We start from the raw sequence: 22,809 nt of genomic DNA on the forward strand, positions 1-22,809 counted from the left end.
TAACCCCTGGTATAGGGTCTCCTGCTTGTGGAAAAGGGTTGGATTAGAAGACCTCCTAGGTCCCTTCCAACTCTTGTTATTCTGTTATTCTCAAAATGACATCCTAATCTGCTTGCTTTTTCATCAGAAATATATCACTTTTGTCAGACTGAATTTTTCATTAATTAAATTTTATAGTATTGCAAGTGTTAGTAAAAGCTGCTTTTTTGTTTTGTTTTTTAAACAGTTTAAAACAAGGAACCAAGCCTCCTACGACCCCAGTAAAAACAAAGAAAGTCAGCACATTTCAGGAATTTGAAAGCAACACAAGTGATGCCTGGGATGTAGGCGAAGATGATGATGAACTTTTAGCAATGGCTACAGAAAGCCTCAACAGTGATGTAGTCATGGAAACGGCTAACAGAGTAATTCAGAATCACAGCAAATTACAAGAGCAGCACAAATTGCAGGAGGAACAGACAGAAAGGGAACAGCCACAGAAAAATTCTGAATTGCCTTCTGCTGCATGTGGTGACAACAGACTGATTAAATCTGTCAGTGAAACAAATGCCTCAAGTTCTGCAGGTATATTACACTTAACAAACTCAATTGCTACCCTTTGCTTCCCTGGCTGAATCCCAACAGTTGTTCCTGAGCACCTGATTGAAAGGTCATGCTGGTTTTCCAAGAATGAAGTTGGAAAATGGCTAATAGCTCAATTCCGATACTGTGAATATTGAATTTATTATCCCGACATACATGGAATTAATCCCTCTTAGTTCTCCAGTAACATTTCTCTGGTAGGAAAAGTGGGAAAAATCTACTTTTACTATTTTCAGTATGAGAAAATTGTGAAACAATGGGTTTCTAGCAATTATATAAAATAGCAGTACTGTACTTTCTTTTTACAAGTAAAATACTTCTTTTCTTACAAAAGGAAATTTCAATATGGTACTCCTTAGTTTTCCCATCTGCTTCTTGACAAACATGAGGTTGATGGCAGGATAGATCTATTCCAGTGATGGCGAACCTTTTAGAGACCGAGTGCCCAAACTGCAACCCAAAACCCACTTATGTATTGTCGGGTGCCAGGTGGGTGTGGCTCATTGGGTGGGCGTGGCCCATTGGGTGGGTGTGGCTGCAGTGGTAACAGCAGACTGGGTGGGACCAAAAAGTTCAATCAATCAATTCCAACTTTGCGAGATCTTTTTTTTTCCTGCGAGAAGTTGAAATTGATTGATTGAACCTTTTTTTTTTTGCACATGGCGCAGGCCAAAAGCGAAAAGGTTTTATAAAACCCAGCTGAAGGCATAAGACTCGGGCGAGGGCGCGCGTGCCAACAGAGAGGGCTCTGCGTGCCACCTGTGGCATGCGTGCCATAGGTTCGCCACCACGGATCTATTCTTATTCCTGGTTTGGAGGTAAAGGGATAAATACTGTTATTTGTAGCCAAAGGTTTATTGAAAATACATAATAATACTGTATACATATTTTAAAAACATCTTTTCTTTCCCCCATTTCAGGTTTAGTCAACTTTATGCCTTTTTCCCCGTTATATTTTCTAGATAACTCTAATGCAAATACTTCTGTGCCAAGATCTCAATCTCTTCCGCAAGCCTCTACATGTTCACCTACTGGTGGGGTTGCAGATAATTCCTCTGGTATTCATGTATTACCTGAAAGAGAAGCATTGCGATTAGATAAATTCAAACAGCTTCTTGCTGGCCCCAATACGAACCTAGGTAAGTATTCATAACCATTAAACAGCACATTAGATTAAGGTCTCTGATAGTTGTGAGAAAAGAGTAGGTGTTCCTCCTTAAATATGGAATTTGCTCTTTTCTAAAATACATATTGGAACTCTCTTACTGTGTTCTACTCTTTTCATTTCTTTTGGTTTAATGAAAAGGTAGGTGGTCTATTTCAGTATCTCTTCCAAGGATTTTAACTGTAAGTCTACTGTTGAGCTTTTGTTGTTACCGTATTTTCCGGCGTATAAGATGACTTTTTAACCCATGAAAATCATCTCAAATGTTGGGGGGTCGTCTTATACGCCCAGTCATCTTATACGCTGGAAAATCAGCGAGCCCGGGAAGGCACGCCCTCCCCTCTCACTGTGGAGGAAGCAGGGCCGGCTCCCGCCCGACGCTCTTCCCTCTTGAGGCAGCATCCCCGAGGACTCTTTAGGAGCCGGGGAGCGATGCTGCCTTAAGAGGGAAGAGCGTTGGGCGGGAGCCGGCAGGGCAGTCCTGCACACGCGTGCACTCCCCAGCTGCTAAGGAGTGCTCCTTAACCGCTGGGGAGCGCGCGCGTGCGCAGGACTGCCCTACCGGCTCACGCCAGACGCCAGCCTGCCCTGCTTCCTCCACAGTGAGAGGGGAGGGCGTGCCTTCCCGGGCTCGCTGATTTTCCGGCGTATAAGACGAAAAATCTTGAAAATCATCTCAAAAGTTGGGGGGTCGTCTTATACGCCCAGTCATCTTATACGCCGGAAAATATGGTAGATCATGTCAATATTAGTGTAACATTGCTGTTTTAAGGATATCTGGGTGAAATTTCCTCTAAAATGGCTTGGGAAAGAATAAAAACAATCAATATTACAGGGATAGGTGAAAGAGCCTTGGTGGAGCAGTGGGCTAATGCCTCCTTAAGTAACACCAGCTGCCTGCAATTAGTGCAGGTTCGCATCCCACCAGGCTCAAGGTTGACTCAGCCTTCCATCCTTCCGAGGTAGGTAAAATGAGGACCCAGATTGTTGGGGGCAATAAGCTGACTTTGTAATAATGCCGCTTGGGGTGTGTGTGAAAGCCCTAATAAGCAGGCATATACATAGAATGAAGGCTACTGCTAAGCTTGTAAGCCGCCCTGAGTCTTCGGAGAAGGGCGGGATATAAATGGAATTAAAAAAAAAAAATTTAACTGGATCCCCAGAGATCTCATCTCTAGGTAGATTATACTCTTCCCAGACCTTTAAGCAATAGTTTGGAAGCCAAAAGAAATGCAATTTCTTCTTTCTGCCATAAAGTGTGACTGTTATTTAAACTGACACAAGAAAATGAGAAAGCCAGAATTTTGCAGGTATCTACTTGCATAATTTTACTTAAAAAGAGCGTCCCTCTTTTTTAATCTCTGCATAGGGAGATGTTTAATTTTTTTATCCACGTTCAGAGACATGGATGGAAAATGGGTCTACATTTATATGTACCTTGGTCTATTTTTCTCTGGAGATTTTCTTTAATTACCATAGGATCTGATGAAGTAGTAGATTTCTCAAGCATTGATTCTGTGAGCATGTAAATTATACTTTAGACATTTATTAGATAAAGAGTTTACTGGGTCTCCATCATAGCCCTGGTCTAGAATTTCACCAGCTATTGGGCTGCTCTGATTATATTCCTGATTAACTATAGTTTAATGGCATGTTGGTGATGGTGATAATGACGAAGAAGAAGAAGAGGAGGCAGCAAAAAAGTGTTCCTTGCAGGAGGTTTTTTTTCCATTCACCATGGAAGAATGAAAGTTTTACGATCTTATCTATATGTTTCATAATAAATGCCAACATCTTTTTCACATATCCACATGCAAAAAATGTACATATTGTTTTTTAGTAAACGGGAACAGGAACAAATTTCAGCTTTGTGGACATGTCAGTTTTAGGAAACCTTTTACGTGTTTTCTATATAAATGTGGAGGGGAGGAACTGTCATAATTATCACATAAACCGGTAAACTTTCTTGATAGTACAAGAAAGTTGATATATCAGCCTATATGTTATGGACTTGCTTGGGATACTGCACTTTTTCATAAAGAATTTGAAAATACTTGCATCATGTTTTTTATAGAGCACAATAGAACAGAAGTGTTATGTGGCAGATTAACATTCCATTATATTTTTGGATTGCTGCCTTTGCTAATTGTTCAATTGTAGTGGCCTAACATTTTACTTTTGCTATTCTTATTATTTATTTATTTTATTTATTTATTTGGTTTATATACCGCCCTATTCCCAAAGGACTCAGGGCGGTTTACAAGGCAAAATTTAAAAACAATCCAATATAAAATTAAAATAAAATTTAATTACGGTAAGTCTAGCCGCAAAAATTAAATCACAATTTAAAAACATTAAACCCCTCAGTCCAGACCAGATAGCTCAAAGAGCCAGGTTTTTAGGTCCCGGCGAAAAGAACGAAGGTCGGGGGCAGTCCGGAGTTCCGTTGGCAGTTGATTCCATAGGGCAGGCGCGCCCACAGAGAACGCCCTCCCCCTATGGATCGCCCGTCGGCAATCCTTGACCGGCGGTACCCTGAGGCCCTCCCTGTGGGAGTGCACAGGACGATGGGAAATTGACGCTGGCAGCAGGTGTTCCCTTAGATAATCTGGGCCCATGCCATTTAGGGCTTTATAGGTCATCACCAGCACCTTGAATCTCACCCGGAGGGCAACCGGAAGCCAATGCAGCTCGCGGAGAAGAGGTGTTACATGGGAGTATCGGGAGACTCCCATCACAACTCGCGCGGCTGCATTCTGCACCAGTTGAAGCCTCCGAGTGGTCCTCAGGGGCAGCCCCATGTAGAGAGCATTGCAGTAGTCTAGCCGGGAGGTCACGAGCGCATGGGTGACTGCGCGTAGGGCCGTAACTGGCGCACCAGGCAAACGGCAAAAGCCCCCCTGGCCACGGCTCCTATATGATCTTCCAAATTGAGCCGTGAATCCAGGAGGACACCCAAGTTACGAGCCCTATCAACAGGGGGTAACACCTCACCCCCCATAGTTAACGATGGAAAAGATTGGTTAGTCTGAGATGCCGGTATGCACAGCCACTCAGTCGTGGCAGGATTGAGACGAAGCCTGTTTCTCCCCATCTAAACCCGGACCGCTTCCAGGCAACAGGACATCACGTCGAGGGCATCACTGGGTTGGTTCAGGGGGGAAAGAAATAGCTGGGTATCATCAGCATACTGATGAAATTACTTTTTGAAACTATTTGAATTAAATAAAATATCTCATTCTGTGTCATTTTTCTTTTGTAAGAAGCCATTTTTTTGTCCTTTCACCTTTGATCCCTCTCCAGACTAGACAGTTTGTCCGTTGATAACAACCAGGCATTGATGTTTACTTTATTCTCAAGTTAAACACACAGCATCAAAACATTTTGCATATATTTCAACTTTTGCAGCTGCTATGTTCTGCTACTTAGTCTTTCTGAGCTCACTCTTTAACTCTTTTTAGTATACATGTCACATTAATTAACAAATCCAGATGTTAAAGAAAATTCAGAGATGTGGAGGGTTAGGACAGCATATAAATATTGTGGAAAAAAGTAATATAATCTAGGAACAAGAACTTATTTAGATAGCTATTGAATTTGGAAAAAAATGTAAAAGAAAGCTGAATTCAATATTATGGTAGAATGCTAGATGATACTCAGAAGTATGTCTGGGTTTGATATTTCTGTACATTATATTGGAGCCTTAGAAAATTCAGAGATGAGGGTTAGGACAGCATATAAATATTGTGGAAAAAAGTAATATAATCTAGGAACAAGAACTTATTTAGATAGCTGTTGAATTTGGAAAAAAATGTAAAAGAAAGCTGAATTCAATATTATGGTAGAATGCTAGATGAGACTCGGAAGTATGTCTGGGTTTGCTATTTCTGTACATTATATTGGAGCCTTAATTTACATCTGTAAACTTTAGTGGCAGTGGAAAATATGCTACCTCTGTGTACTCTATGAAACATGGTAGTATGGTAAGTTACATCTGTTTTTTTAGATATTTTTATATTAATAGCATAATATATAGAGAAAATAATCTAGACTTAACTCAGTTTGCAGTGCTTTACTGAAGAGAAGAAATTAGCCTTTTTGAAAAACAGCAATACCAAAGTCCATCTAGCCTCATAAGAAAGTGCTAGTGATATGGGATATTTGAAAGGCCATGTCTCCTGTGGGATGACTGAGAAGAATGAATGAGAGAACCATACATGTGTAAGAGAAGAAGAAAGAACATGTATGTGTATGTGTGCATGAGGAAGCAAGAGGCACAAGAAGCAAGCAAGGCAAGATACCTTTCCATATGTGAAATTGTTCTGTATCTTATTTCTTATTAGTAGAGAAGCTTTCATATGTTTCAACAGGCCATGCACTCAGATGGCAAGTTTAAAGCATACCAGCAGTGTGATTTCATATCTCTCATTAAGATCAAATTATTACACATAAACAAAAGTGAATCTTGAGGTCTGAAAATGTTGAAAATGTTGAAATATGCTGATACCTGGAAACTAATAATGATCTATTGCTGGACGTGGCTGGGTTGCAGATTTAGTTTTTATCATTTAGTCTGTGTAACAGTAGTTATTTTAGAACTGTGATGATACTAGGTTTTATGAGAATTACATAACAAGGGGAGTTTGGTCCATCAGTTGAGATCAAGCTAAAGTAATGTTGAGTCCTTCCTTACAATATCTTTCTAAGTGAAAATAGGTCCTATTGGTCAGAGCTTAGATAAGAATGCATAATCATAGCTCCTACTGCTATGCTTTGTCTTTGTAGGATAATGCTAAGAATACTTACAGTATTGTTTCTTATTTCAGAAGTTTAGAGAAAATATTATGTATGCCTTTCTTGGTGACAAATGGCCATGAAACTTGGAATGATTTAATTGGTTGCCTGTCCACTTTCATAATAGCTAATCTCAAATGTCCTTTTTCTGCTCTCTGAAGCTCTCTGGTCTAGCTTCAGTTTTGTGGCTAAGGTTGGGATGCTCCTCATCACCCTCAGTGGAAGAGAAATTTGGGAGCAAATATTGAATTGTTGCTTAAAACTCTCTGAACAAGTTAACTTTGAAAAAAGCAGTAAATATTTATAAATATGACCCCAATTTCATGAATGGGAAAGAGATTCCATGAAGCACTGAAACTGCAGATCAGCAGTGTACCTATATTTCAACAATTCTCATTTCTCCTGGTAGCCACTCATATTTCACATTCTCTTAATGGCCTTCTAAACAATCTGTTTTCATTCAATGACTAATCTGTGTGATGCCGTTTTTGTTTCTTTCACATCTCCATTTCATCTGTTTTACTAGAACATTTTGTGCTTCATTTAAGTTTGCTTTGTTTGGTTGAAGATTGCTTTTCAAGAATATAATGTGTTGGGCATGCTCCATTTGTCTGATACTTCTTAATTTCTCAGTCCACACAGAAAAAAATAAGTATAGTATTGACATGGATTTTTTAAAATATGTATAACAGAATTGTTTTTTTTAAAAGCAGTTAATCTGGTTACCCATAGCAATATGAAGCTATTTATTAGATCAATCTCTATGCTGTTTAACTTCTCAGATACTGTTGGGGGAGCTGCTGTTCCATGAATCTGCATTGTTTTAGAAGAATATTCTAGTTCTTTGGAGTTAAATTAAGATTTTTTTAAATAAGAATTTGAAACTTATAAATCTCGTTTATCATGTCTGTCATTTAATTGTTCATTCAAATCACGTTACAATTTACAGTCTCTCAGTGAAGTAACTGTTTTGTGTCAAAAGTTAAATAATGCATGAGCAAAAATTGTGGGTTCCCTGAAACTTATACAGCCAGAAATATTACGCTTAAAGGGAAATAATAGAAGAATGCTTTTCTGTTTAGAGCAAAATATTGTGTGTATTTAGTTGTTTGGTTTCCAGCAAACCTCCAGGCTAGTAATGACTCCTATTTGAAGCTGAGTCTAATTTTTTATAATAGCAGAGGACCAAATCTCCATGGTAAAAGTATAGTTCATTGGTATTTATTTCATTGTAATTCTATTGTGTTAACTAAAAGTTGCTGAATTGAAACAGCACATAATGAATGTATCCAGCTCAGGCTGGAGAAATATTACAGATAGGTAAATTATGTCTGTTTTAATTGAATGTGAATGCTAATTACAAGAGGTTACAGATATGCATACATTTTATATCCTGTCTTGGATATTTTTTAAAATTTAGCAATATGCTTAAGTTGTTCGAATGGAGCTCTTGATATTGAAATATTTCCTTCCTAGGAAGAGAAAAAAATCCTTGCATCAGAAGAGTGGTAAATAGTTCATTGCTTCAAGAAAGCCTGAGATTATGTTCTTGTTGTGGTATGATTTCCTTAAAAAAATCATTAGTTATTGGGGTGAAAAATTATTTTGTTTCTCCACATTAATTGGTTAATTATGATTCCAACTTTTAAGTAAGGGATTAGGTATTTTAGTGTTTGTCTGTCTTTTGATCTGGTGCTTTTTTTCTTTCTGGAAAAGTAGTTTTAGTCACTGCCTTAATGGTATAATATATTTCATACTATCCGTCTTTTTAGTAGCTGTCTTGAGCTTTTCATGTGAAAACTTAAATATGTTTTCTGGAATACCTAAGTGTTCTCTGAGCTTGGTTGTTTGTTTGCAGACATTTTATTACCCGACTAGATAACACTATCAATGACAAACAAACAACCAAGCTCAGAGAGCACCAAAGCCTCCACATTCAACCCTGAGCTATGTATATCCTCTTCTATTGAAAACCGCTTTGCCTCAAGTCAGATTAGTTAAATAGACCTGCAAACAGTTATATGATCGAATGAGTCTTATTTGGATCAGGTTTGTGCTTGTTGCATGATCTAGAATGGAACATGGGAACTATTCTTACTAAAGTTAAAGGCCATATACTATGAAAATAGAGTAAAGTCTGTTTGCCAATAAAAGAATAGTATTTAAGCCTATTTTAAATTAAGCTATAGCGTCTTATAGTTGCTTACGAAAGAGATATTTGCCTTTTAAGCCTTGCATAGAAAGGAATATGTACCAATGCAAAGAACTCAAAGGGAAAATAAATAAAAATCCTCTTTCTTCTTTCCTGCCTACCTACAAAGAATCTTACAAAAGTAACTACTGCATTGGATGAGCCAAAACATCTAATGCTGTTCTTCTTGCAATATATATCCAATATTTATCTCTTGTTTCTGTTTAGCAGCTTGCATTCAATGGCATACTAATTCTGAATGTCCCTTGAAGCCGCTGTTCACACACATTCTCATTGTCTCTCCTTTACATAGGGAGCATCTGTGCATAAGCCTCTGTAGGAGAGACCCTACCAGCAATTGTGATTAGGAAACAAGCAGACTTTTAAAAAGCAAATTGTGATGCTATTAAGATGAAACACGTTGATAGGAACCGCTTCCCCGTGCCCTAAAGGAAGAATTCTCTATTGTAGAATTTCTCTCTTGACCTGTATGGCTAGACCTCATAAATTTAATTTGATAAGACAAAGATGGTGACTTGAATGATATTATTTCTGGACATATTTTAAATCAGGCTTTGAGGCAAGTTGAAGTACTGAAAACATTTTGATCGTTTTCTTGGATGACCCACACAAAAAATTGGATGGGTTCCAAAAAAAAAAAGGAGTTCAGCACATTTATATTTTCTGAATCTGTTAGTGGATTTCAAAACAATCAACCATAGTATCCTTATGAGACACCTGTGGGATTGGACATTGGGAACACCTTTTTATACACATTCTATTTCTTCTCAGGACCTTGGTAGAGTTGGAGGCTGCTATCCCATTCCTAAAAAGGGACACGGTGGCTCAGTGGGTTAGGACGGTGAGCTTGTTGATCGGAAGGTTGGCAGTTTGGCGGGTCGAATCCCGAGTGCCGCGTAACAGAGAGCACCTATTACTCGTCCCAGCTTCTGCTAACCTAGCAGTTCGAAAGCACGTAAAAATGCAAGTAGAAAAATAGGGACCACTACGGTGGGAAGGTAACAGCGTTCCATGCGCCTTTGGCGTCTAGTCATGCCGGCCACATGACCACGGAGACGTCCTCGGACAAGTGCTGGCTCTTCGGCTTTGGAGATGAGCACCGGCCCCTAGAGTCGGAAACGACTAGCACGCATGTGCGGGGGAACCTTTACCTTTACCTTTTTTTTATCTAATTCCTAGGCCTGTGGTAGCACGCAGAGCCCTCTCTCTGGGCATGCGTGTTGTCACCCCAGTCCTAGGCCTTCAGCTGGGTTTTGTAAAACCTTTTCGCTTTAGACCTCTGCCGCCGTGTGCAAAAAAAAAAGGTTTAATCAATCAATTTCAACTTCTCGCGGGGAAAAAAAAAGATCTTGCAAAGTTGGAATTGATTGATTGAACTTTTTAGTCCCATCCAGTGTGCCACGCCCACCCAATGTGCCCTGCCCACCCAATTGGCCACGTCCACCCGGCACCCGACGATACATAAGTGGGTTTTGGGTTGCAGTTTGGGCACTCAGTCTCTAAAAGGTTTGCCATCGCTGTCCTAGGCTGTTGTTCTTTTTTTTTTATTAAAGAGTTTTACAAAAACAAAATTTTACAATATATCCCCAAATCCCTCCCACCCCAAACCCACCCACTTCCCCCCCCCCCACTTCCCAGAGCTAAATACAGGATTATAGTTACAATAATCATATTCTAAATAAAAATTATGCATAATATACAATTAACCAAATTCATAATGCGCTTTAACTCTCTTTTAACATAACTACAAACAACGTACCAATAACAATATCCCACTAAAATCTACTCATAAGCTAAATGATACTTTTTAGTCCCATATTTGTTTTGAATATAATTTATCCATCTCCTCCAAACTGGAATATATCTTTCCTGTGAATGATCCTTTAGATAAGCAGAAATCTTAGACATTTCTGCAAGATTCAAAACTTTAAACACCCATTCTTCTACAGTGGGCAAACTATCCTTCTTCCAATATTGTCCCACCAGTAACCTTGCTGCTGTTATCATGTTCAACATCAAGTTAGTTTCTTTAACATCACAATCTACAACAATGCCCAATAAAAACAATTGCGGGGAAAACTTTATCTTTCTCTTAAAAATCTTTTGAATGTTCCACCAAATTTTAATCCAAAAAGCTTTTATATTTCTACAAGTCCACCACATGTGAAAATAAGTAGCTTCTAAACTACCACACCTCCAACATTTAGACTGTAGATTAGGATACATGTTGGACAGCTTCTTGGGATCCAGATGCCATCTATAAAACATTTTATAAAAATTTTCTCTTAAATTTTGAGCCTGGGTAAATTTAACATTTCTGACCCAAATTATCTCCCAGGTGTCCAATGAAATTGGTTCCTGAATATTTTGTGCCCACTTTATCATGCAGTCTTTAACCAGTTCCGTTTCCGAATCCAATTCAATTAAAGCATTATATATCCTCTTTATATGTGCACAATTTGAATCTCTAATTTGCTTTACTAAATTTTGATCTGTAGTTGTGATGCCAACCTTTTGATCTGACTTCCACCTAGCTTTCAATTGGGTATATTGAAACCAAGAGTAACTTATGTTTTCTTGTCTTAACTCCTCTACTGGTTTAAGTTGCCAATCATTCCCTTGCAATCTAAGTAGTTCCTTATAAGAAACCATATCCATACTCACTCCCATAGATACGCCCTCTATCGCGTGTCCAGGAATTCCCCAAATCGGTATTTTATAATTTAACTTATAATAATGCTTTTTCCAGACACGCAATAAAGCACTTCTAAGAATATGAGATTTAAAAGCCCTGTCTACCTTCTTATCATAAAGCAAGTATGCATGCCATCCATATACCAAATCCCATCCCTCAAGATGCAGTATTCTCTTGTTAGTTAGATTAAGCCAATCACTAACCCAGGTCAAGGCAACCGCATCATAGTACAATTTCAAGTTCGGCGCCTTGAGTCCCCCTCTTTCCCTGGCATCTTGTAAAATCTTGAATTTAACTCTTGGTTTTTTCCGGCCCAGATAAAGTCGTTAATACCCTTCTGCCATTGATCAAGGTTGGCATCCTTTTTCAATATAGGTATCATCTGAAACAGAAAGAGAAACTTTGGTAGAACATTCATTTTAACAACTGCAATTCTTCCCAGTAATGATAATTGTAATTTTTTCCAATTATTTAAGTCCCTTTGTACCTTCAACCATAGTGTTTCATAACTATTCTTATACAATTTTACATTTGAGGCTGCAATATATACTCCTAGATATTTAACCTTCTTCACTATTTCAAAACCTGTTAATTCAGATAACATATCCCTTTCACTCATAGATAAATTCTTGGATAATATCTTAGTCTTATTACTATTCACCTTAAACCCAGAAACCTTACCATACTTAGTTATAATTTCCATCAAGTCTATAACCGACTGTAACGGTTGGGATATTGTCACAACCAAGTCATCAGCAAAAGCTCTCAATCCTATAATCATTCTGTTTTATTTTAATTCCCCTTATCAAAGAGGACTCTCGAATTTTAATTAGTAAAATCTCTAATGTTAAAACAAACAATAATGGTGATAGGGGGCAACCCTGTCTTGTACCTTTTTCAATTTTAAAAGTCTCTGTTAATCCCCCATTAACTATAATTTGTGCAGTTTGTTGTTGATATATAGCTTTAATAGCATGTAGAAAACCTTCTCCAAAATTCATCTCCTCAACGACTCTTAATAAAAATTGCCAATTCAATTGGTCAAAGGCTTTCTCTGCATCCAAAAATATCAATGCTGCGGAGACTTGGTTGTTCTTATCCAAATATTCAAGCAAGTTAACAATTTGTCTTACATTATATTTCATATACCTCCCAGATATAAATCCCGATTGATCATTATGAATCATTTGTTTCAAAACTTGCATTAATCTATTAGCCAATACTTTAGCAAAAATCTTATAATCTGTATTTAAAAGCGATATAGGTCTATAATTTTTAGGTTGAGTAAGATCTTGATCCTCCTTTGGGATCAACGATACAAAAGCTGTCCTCCATGATGGAGGAACTGCGCCTCCAGTCTGAATCTCATTAAACAAGATCTTTAAGGGTTCAATCATTTCAGGCAGCAACTTTTTATAATAAATTGCTGTTAATCCATCTGTTCCCAGAGCTTTGCCCAATTTCAACTGTTTAATAGCTAAAGAAATTTCTTCTGATGTAATTGGGCAATTCATCTCAAGTTGTTGTTCTTGTGAAAGTCTTGGAAAATGAGCTCCCTGTAAATACTTGTCTACATCTAAAGCTTGTATATTCTCTTTAGAATATAATTTCGAGTAAAAATCTAGAAAACTCCTCTTAATCAAATTTTGTTGGTAGACTTCTTTTCCTTTATATTCTATTTTGTCTATAGTACGTAATTTCTGTTTCTTCCTTAATTGATAAGCCAACCATCTACCAGGCTTATTGGCGTTACAAAAAGTATTGTGTTTGGCATAACGCAAATTAGTTGCTACTTGATCAGCCAATAGCATATTAAATTGTTCTTTCAATAAATGTATTGAGATCTTTAAATTATTATCCAATGGATTCAAAATAAACTTTTTCTCCTTAATTTTAATCTCTTCCTCAATATCTAAACGTTTTTGCACTTGCTTTTTGCTGTTGTTCTGATATGTCCCATACAAACCACTTGTGGGGATTGGGCTATTGGTAAATGGGAAACTGGATCCAGAGGCTGAGGTTCTCCACAGGTTTTCATTTATCCTGAAACAGGCATGTTGGCTGGTGAATTGTGGGAATAGATGTCCACCTATCTTACAGTTGTCAAATTTGAAAAACTCAGATTTAAGGAATTGATATTGACTAGTTATTTACATTCTAAGCAGCTTAGGGCATTATTACCTAAAAGACCTCCCTCTCATACTCCTAATTTGTTCAGCTTTTCAGTTCTGTTAAGAGGCCCTTTCCTTAGCGAAACCCTCTTGATGTTTCGAAAAGGGGAAATTCAGACAGTCTTTGAAGTCTTTTAAGCTCACCTTCCAGTACGTTCACACTTTGTAGCAACAGTTTCTGCAGTCACTTGTGCTCTCGTCCATTCCTTTGTTTTATTCCGTTCTTACTTGAATCTAGTGAACACTGTGTTGTTTGGTTTCTTACAGATTGAATGTCAGAGTAGTGTCTTGTTTCTAGAATCTTGTCAATAGAGTTCAATTGCCTTTGTAGCAGTTTCTTTTCTAGTCCTTTGACACTGGTTAAAATTCCTGGGTACTTATTAAATGTGACAGTCCTAAACAGGAAAAGAGCAGCAGCCAAAGAAAATATCTAATTCTGTGCCTGTCATATCTTTGCTTCTTTCTCCCCGCTCTACTCCCAATACCTCTCTGTTTCAAAAAGAAAACAATGTGATGTTGAGGCTTTTGGTTAAAAGAATTGGAACATGTTTCTCATGTGCCTGGGTATTTGAACTACAGGTAGTCCCTCTTTAGAGACTGCCTCATTTAGCGACCGCAGTTATGACAACAATGAAAAAGTAACTTTGCAAACAACCCTCACATTTATGACCTTTTCAGGTTTGTAAAGCAAAGAAAAACTAATTTAAAATCATAAAACACAGTCACGGTTTCACTTAGTGACTGCTCCACTTAACAACTGAGTTACTGGTTCCAGTTGTGATTGCTAAACAAGGATTATCTGTGAGCAGCTAGGAAAAGAGATACAGCTTAACACTTTTTGAATCTGCATATTCTCTGAGTCCATCACTGAGATTTGTTTCCATCAATGTTGTTTTCATCCTAAGTCTCCTTAAATGAGTCAGAAATACTTTGTCTTAATACTTTGAAATATAATAAGACATATTTAGTCGCAGACATCCCCGTGGAATATGGACAAGGATGGCAGTCAGTTCCTTCAAAGACAACATGTACTCTGGTGCTAAAATGTAGTGGAAACAACTGTCTGAGCTGGGTCCAACCTTTAAAAAAAATACTTTTATGGGGTTTGAAACGATGGACATATACTGAAGTTCAAAATGGCTAAGTTGCAAACATGTTATAGTGGTGTTTTTATACTTTTATATTCTAAGGCAGGTCTAGAGCTCACAATCTTCTGGCTTGTAGGCCAGCCCTTAATTAGCACCCCAAGTTGGTTTTTATTCAGCCACTATATTTAAATATAAATGTATTACTGTAGTGTATTCCAAATGTATTAAGTCATAATAAAAAAGAGAGATAAAAGAAAAATGACCTTCATAAACAAAACAAGTTCACTTGATTTGACCATATTATTTGAAAAGTTTTCTTCCTTGTCTTTTTGAGGAAAAAAATTTCCAAATTCAAATATTGACAAAAATCCACAAGTCCACAAACTATTGCCGCAATTCAGATATAAATTCCTTCTCCCAGTGTTGTATGATAATTCTTTCAAAAAGCTCCCGAGAAATCTTAAATTCATGGTGTCTTAAAAATATTGCAAATATTGAAGAAAATAAACAAGGGGAACTACCCTTTGCCCACAGTGATCTCTCCAGAATCATAATGTTTTAAATGTTATTTGCAATATCCAGTTTACAAAAGGCATTTTTATTTGCCTCTTTGTATGATCAAAATAAAGTAATTTCATGTTGGGACATTTAAGCACTTTGTTCTAGAAGTGAGGTAAATAAATAATATCAACTTTGTTTTAAAAAGATGTATAAACCAAATTTCTCTCAAAACTCTAATCATTATATAAGTTCAGAAGCAAAGTTAATATTTGAATAACATAGACTAAATGACTATTAAAGCTGAATAAACCGCCAAGAAGTTTGACATCTTTTTCAGAACCACGTTGATCCAGTCTAGTAATCCTGTGAGAAAGCAAATTTGCCCCCAGACAGGTTTAGATGCTAACTGTAAGCCAGGATTTATTCCATAATGTAAGTTTTTCACGGTTAAAAGATAATAATTATATTTGAAACCTAATATTTTGGAATTGTATCTTGTTATTGTTATTGTCTTGAATTGTTAAGTGCAGGCACTGAAATCAATTCCTATGCAACAAAGAATCCAATCACGGAAATTCTTTGATTTACATTTCAACAACCTTTTAAAAGGTAGGCATAGGAACTTGTGTAAGAATCAGAGATAACCTATAATTTTATAGGGAAATTAACTCCAATGTATTTTCATGCAACTTTCTTAATTAAGTTTGCTCTTTTTCTTTTGGCTGGGCGAGTAGAAGAATTGCGGAAGCTGAGTTGGTCAGGAATTCCAAAACTTGTACGACCAATTACGTGGAAGCTCCTGTCAGTAAGTACTTCAGGATTTTATGATGATGGTGTTTGTCTGTCATGTATAATTTTGCTTGAATCACCACTGTTAATTAGCATTACAAAAGAGTGTGACCAAAATAACACTGTTCTTTTTCAGTTTCAGGGCTCGATTGCCATTAAAGAATAGAGTAGTAAATAATAAGTGATAATTCCCCCCTTCCATAAATATTCTATGATATTAAACAAAAGTATAGTTTTTTTTAATCTGTCTGTTCATCTGGGTGTTTAATTACAAAATCTTCCTGTTTCTTGATGTTGGTGTTTAGCTAATATTGTTTCCTTCCTCTATGAATATATGTCTCTGCTCAAGAGCACATGGATCTGTCTTGCTAAGCAATTTTTTATGTTAGTTTTTTAAAATTTCAGATTATACATCTAGATTTTTCCCCCCAAAAAAGAAGACTGAAATTAATTGTATGTGTATGTGCATATGTGTATGTTAGAAAGAAAAGAATCGAGCACCAGGATAGAAAAATAAACACTTTAATATGCAAAACACTTAGCTTTCATCGGCCAAACTGCCAATGTCGTCAGAGCAAGAATAGGAGTATGTATATACTTTTTCACAGAAGGAATACATCTTAGGGGAATCGAGCAGGTCTCCTGCTCCAGCAGGGGGTTGGACTAGAGCAGGGGTGTCAAACTCAATTTCATTGAGGGCCGCATCAGCACTGCGGTTGCCCTCAGGGGGCCGGGTGGGTATGGCCAGGGTGGGTGTGGCCTACTGGGTGGGCGTGGCCAGCTCTACATCGTTCGCATCAAGGGTGCCTATGGGGGCCTGGGCAGGAGTGGGACAGATCTGAGGGTCTCTGGCAGAAGGAGGGTCTCTGGGCCAGGGTCAAGGCAGTGGGGGCCGTTCCCTCACTGTTTCCAGGACGGCTTCGCGGGCCACATGAAACCACTTCGCGGGCCGGATCTGGCCCCCGGGCCTTGTGTTTGACATGTCTGGACTAGAGAACCTCCAAGGTCCCTTCCAACTCTATTATTCTACGTTCTCATAAAATCAATATTTTAACCAAAACAGAAGATACATTTTAAGGTGCTACCTGTGATATTGCAGATATCTGTAATTAATATAAAAGTAATACTGATTTGAAATCTGTTGGTCTTACTGAGAATACAGTAAATTAACCAATTCGTGCACCAATGTACTAGTTAAATAAAAAGAGTTCCAAACACATTTTAAAGGCCATCAGATTTTCATAGAGATGAAGGAGAGAGCCGATTCTAGAGTTATAGGGCCAGGTCACGGAAATCTGGGAGCCTGGAGACCCTGGCTTTAGAACTTACTTAGGGATGAGTGTAATTGGGTGGGGGGGAAGAAGTAACATGATATGAAGGTTTGTTCCTTGAGTCACAAGTACCAGAAAAGTGTTCTAAGCCAGAGGCCCCTAACCTGTTGGGCACCAGGGACTGGTTCTGTGGAAATTTGTGTGTGTGTGTGTGTTTGTGGTTTTGCACGTTGTCTAGCTCCCATGTATGTGCAGATGAAGCTTCATTCAGTTGCCCAATTCAGGTTCCTAACAGGCCATGGACTGGTACCGGTCTGCGGGCTTGGACCCCTATTCTAAGCTTTTTGCATAGGGAATAGTGAGGCACCTTCTGGTATAACAAGCATGAAATAACTTGAAGGAGCCACTACAATCCAAATGATACCACTCTAGGCTAAGATCAGGGGGTGGCAAGGAATTCAGGAAGACCTTTTAGGACACCAGTGCGGTAACCTAAGGATGAAACTCCATCCTCAAATCCTGTAAATACCCATCAAATGAAAATGTTCAACTCTTGTTGCTGTTGTAAGATTGTAAAGGAAAATAGACCTGGCCTCAGAAATGAGGAGGGAATAAGCAAAAGGGGATTAGCCTGCCTGAGGGAAAAAAAAAACCTCAAAATACCCCCACCTTGATTTTGTTTGGCATGGAGAAATTCTGACATGCTTTCAAAATTCTGTTCTTCTGCCCTACAACACTAAAGACCATTCATAGAATCCTTTTGACTCTTCCCTGACTTTACCTACCTCAAAAGGATAACAAAAATCAATAAACAGGAACGAAGTCAGTTAATCATTAATTGTCAATACCCTAAGAGGCAGAGGAACCTGGGGCAATCTGGAAATTGCAGAGACAAATGGGGTGGAGGAGAGAAGTACGTGAGGGAATGGGAAGGACAATCAGGTCTTTGTCTTATCTATATTCAGCTTCTTGAGCAAAGGACATCCCAAGTCAAAACAGTAATGCAACGTGTTTGGCCATGTATCTTCATCAAGAATCACAAAAGGCTGATAGAATATTGTCAGTGAAACAGTGGTACTGAAGCTATTACCTATGAATTGGCATATTCCAGGGAAGGGTATAAAGGATAAAGGGAGGATCCAGCATTGACACCTGTCATAAGGGAAATCTCCTGAAGGTGTAAGTCACTTTGCAAACAAATCAGAAGGTAGACAAGGGTTGAATCAGTAAAGAGGTCCATTATTGATGCCCAGGGACAATAACTTGGAAGTAGTGTCTATGGTCATAAATATGAAATGCGACAGTCAGGTCCTAAAGAGTCAGCCTAGTGTGAGAACTTGGGGCTTGGTCACCAAAATAACATTTAGAACTTGAGAAAGTGCTACTTCTATTGAATGTCACAAAATGCTAATTGATATGGATCAAGAAGGCCATTGGAAGACAAATAGAAATTATTGTGAGAAAGCAGATCTGACAAAAACTTTGGATTAAAAAAGAAAACAGACATACAGTTCAGTATTGTGATCACAAAGAGGAATCCAGAGATCAGGGACAAAGAAGGCCATACTTAAAGGAATCTGGGAAAGTCCCATTGGATAATGCAATTTGAATGTCTCCTGGTGTATAGGTGTATTCCTTGTTTGTGACAATAAACAAGGCTACTGTATTTTTTGGAGCCAGAAGAAGAAACTGTACAGTGATTCATGCTTCTGGCTAATGTATGTATTTGTGGTTGTAAAAATAAAAGTTAGCTTGATATAGGATATTGAACCTATTGATTCAGAGAGACAATGCCTGTGTTAATCTTGAAAATTGAGTGAGAGAAGACACATCTGCGCTAAGGAAAACATTTCTATCCCATGGAGAGTTAAATTTACTCTTACAAATTAAATTGTTTTTAATGTTAATAATACTATCCTATACATAAATGCAAACTGTTGACACGAAGTGAAGTGTAGAATTTAATATTTAACCTTACATAAATCCATGCAACAGGATATTAAATGTCAGATTTCATCTAAAGTCATAATGTAAGCTAATGTAGTATAAAAATACCTGGGAAATATTGGATCTCTATGAATGCATGTGCACACTTTTAACAAAAATGCTTAGCTGGTGCTGGAAAATAGAAGCTGTGCAGATGTCACTCCTCCAGCTAGTTAATCTGACTTCCAGGGAAGGTATAAAGGATCAGATAATGGTTTTTACATCCTGTTATTTACCGTATATACATGAGTATAAGCCGAATTTTTCAGCCCACTTTTTGGGCTGAAAAAATCCACTTCGGCTTATACTCCAGTCAACAAAAAAAAAAGAACTTACCGAGGACTTGCGCGCGGCCGAGCTACTTTGCCTGACGCTGCTGGGGTCGCCCGGGCGCCTCTGCTCGCCCTCAGCAGCACCTGGCCCGGAATCACATGCGAAACAAGCCCGGCAGAGGAGCCGGAGCGGCGAGCAGAGGCGCCCGGCCCAGATCCTGCAAGGCCCGGCCGAGACGCGCCCCCAGCAGCGGAGCTGCTCCGGCTCCTCTGCCGGGCTTGTTTTGCATGTGAGCTACTTTGCCTGACGCTGAGAAGACCCGCTTGGGCACTCGGGTTGGTGTCAGTCTCCGCAGGCCCTTCTCGTTTCCAGGAACGTCAAGCGCGCTTGGCTCCCCACCCCCACGGCAGGGCAGGGCAGGGCAGAGCAGAGACTTGCTCGCCCTTCTGACGGCCCTGAAGAGAAACGAAGGGCTTGCAAACTCCCCGCGAGAAGCTGGGCGAAGCGCGCGGCTGGGCGAGTGTGTGCCTGCGCGCGTATTTACGAAAGAAACGCTCCGAGAGTTCTTCTTTCTCCGCCCCCTTGGGGGGAACTCTAGCGACTGCTGTAGCCGCGCTTCTCTTCTCGGCTCCGAAAATAGGGATTTCTACTCTCTCTCTCTCTCTCTCTCCCCTCCCCACCCCGCATTCTCCTGCCTCTTCGATTGCGACAATAAAAGGGCGAAGGGTGCGCTGGTTTCTTCCTCCTTCCTCCCCCCCTCCCCTCCCCTCCCCGATTGTCAGGTGAGGCAGCTGGAGGTCTGGCCGGGAGATTGTAGCCGTTTTGAAACGCCGCGTCTTGAAACGCCCGATCAGCTGATTTTCGGGTGGAAGAGCCGCGGCTTGAATCTGTTTGCATCTGCCTGAATTAGACCGAAACGGCCTGAATTTGACCAGAGTTGCTTTGTAATGGCTGGAGGAACTGCAGAGGAGGTCTTGCCGGGAGATTGTGGCCGTTTTGAAACGCCGCGGCTTGAAACGCCCGATCAGCTGATTTTCGGGGCGGAAAGAGCCACGGCTTGAATCTGCTTGTATTTGTTTGAACTTAACCAGAAACGGCTCGTAATGGCTGGAGGAACTGCGGAGGGAGTGAATGCTCCAGCCTGGAATATTTGGAAAGGCTGGGGGAACCGGATGAACTGCAGCTTAAGCGACTGTTGCCGGAGGAGCCATGGCTTGAAACGCCCCAGTTTTGGGGCAGCGTTTGCTTGTTCCCTCCCTCCCTCCCTCCCTCCCTCCCCTCTAAATCCTTCCTTCCTTCCTTCCTTCCTTCCTTCCTTCCTTCCTTCCTCCCTCCCTCCCCTTTCCCTCCTCTCTAAATCCTTCCTTCCTTCCTTCCTTCCTTCCTTCCTTCCTTCCTTCCTTCCTTCCTTCCTTCCTTCCTTCCTTCCTTCCTTCCTTCCTTCCCCAGCCCTAATCCGGAAAGTGGAAGGAAAGAAGAGTAAAGGCTGGGCGGAGGAGGAGGGGAAGTTTAAAAAGGGGGCGGCGTTCCCTTTAAAAAGCCGCCCGCCACGCCGCGCTCCCTCGCAGCACTCGCGGCGGCTGGCTTCTTGGCTCCCGGTCTCCCCCAGGCTTCCCGGCTGTGATTGGCGAGCGAGCCTCCCGAGCTCCGGCGGCCGTGACATCAGCAGAAGCGGAGCAAGCAAAAGCGAAGGGGGAAGTCTCCCCTCGTCCCGGGAGACTCTCGCTTCCCCCCACCCCCCACCCCCCACCCTCCCTACATCCCGAGCCTTCCAGATCTTCGCCTGCCTACTCGCGAGCAGGCATGTTTTCCAGCCAATCCGGGCCTGGGAGCAGGGCGCCGGCGGCACGTCCACTTTCCCCGCACTCTCCGTTCAGACGGCGCCCTTTGAGCCTGGAGTGATGCGGACGTCGGAAAAGGGCGCCGGGCGAAAGCAGCGAAGCGGGATCGCCGCGTGCCCCCCACTCCTCCTCCTCCTCCTCTTCTTCTTCTTCCTCCTCCTGGTCGGCTTGACACCCCCATTTCGGCTGCTTCGCAAACTGCTTCCTCCACCCCACCCCACCCCACCTCACCCCTCCCCGCAAAAGATGCCGGGGTCGACAGCGTTTTTTCTACCCGGAACAAGCAAACACGCAGGCAACCCTGCACTATTCAGCTCAGTGAAGTCACGCTTGAAACGGCTTGAAACGCCCGATCAGCTGATTTTCGGGGCGGAAAGCGTGCGGTGTTGTTGTGTTTTTTTTCCTCCCCCCGAAAGTGAACGGCAGCTTTCCGTACTAGTGTATTGGCATGTCAAGACACCAGCACAAAGACCAAGGTACAAGGAGCCCTCCTTCAGTCATTATTGAAACATTTGATCAGCCCAACTTCTTCTTCTTATTATTATTATTATTAAATCTGTTTTTTAACCAAGCGTGACTTCACTGAGCTGAATAGATGCCGGGGTCGACAGCGTTTTTTCTACCCGGAACAAGCAAACACGCAGGCAACCCTGCACTATTCAGCTCAGTGAAGTCACGCTTGGTTAAAAAACAGATTTAATAATAATAATAATAATAAGAAGAAGTTGGGCTGATCAAATGTTTCAATAATGACTGAAGGAGGGCTCCTTGTACCTTGGTCTTTGTGCTGGTGTCTTGACATGCCAATACACTAGTACGGAAAGCTGCCGTTCACTTTCGGGGGGAGGAAAAAAAACACAACAACACCGCACGCTTTCCGCCCCGAAAATCAGCTGATCGGGCGTTTCAAGCCGTTTCAAGCGTGACTTCACTGAGCTGAATAGTGCAGGGTTGCCTGCGTGTTTGCTTGTTCCGGGTAGAAAAAACGCTGTCGACCCCGGCATCTATTCAGCTCAGTGAAGTCACGCTTGGTTAAAAAACAGATTTAATAATAATAATAATAAGAAGAAGAAGTTGGGCTGATCAAATGTTTCAATAATGACTGAAGGAGGGCTCCTTGTACCTTGGTCTTTGTGCTGGTGTCTTGACATGCCAATACACTAGTACGGAAAGCTGCCGTTCACTTTCGGGGGGAGGAAAAAAAACACAACAACACCGCACGCTTTCCGCCCCGAAAATCAGCTGATCGGGCGTTTCAAGCCGTTTCAAGCGTGACTTCACTGAGCTGAATAGTGCAGGGTTGCCTGCGTGTTTGCTTGTTCCGGGTAGAAAAAACGCTGTCGACCCCGGCATCTATTCAGCTCAGTGAAGTCACGCTTGGTTAAAAAACAGATTTAATAATAATAATAAGAAGAAGAAGAAGTTGGGCTGATCAAATGTT

General features: G+C 40.4%; 1 protein-coding gene across 2 annotated transcripts in view; it reads left to right on the forward strand.

Moving 5' to 3' along the window:
• The window catches only part of TBC1D22A (TBC1 domain family member 22A), a 138,111-nt gene that overhangs the window by 11,905 nt on the left and 103,397 nt on the right, over positions 1 to 22,809 (forward strand). For both annotated transcript variants that reach the window (XM_081330153.1, XM_081330152.1), the window contains 3 exons: positions 227 to 564; positions 1,545 to 1,721; positions 15,943 to 16,013. In XM_081330153.1, coding sequence (XP_081186279.1) covers positions 354 to 564; positions 1,545 to 1,721; positions 15,943 to 16,013 — 459 coding nt within the window. In that variant the 5' untranslated portion in view covers positions 227 to 353. The remainder of the gene's footprint in view (positions 1 to 226; positions 565 to 1,544; positions 1,722 to 15,942; positions 16,014 to 22,809) is intronic.

This window comes from Vipera berus (genome assembly GCF_964194415.1).
Source record: "Vipera berus genome assembly, chromosome: 6".
NCBI classification, from domain to species: Eukaryota; Metazoa; Chordata; class Lepidosauria; order Squamata; family Viperidae; genus Vipera; species Vipera berus.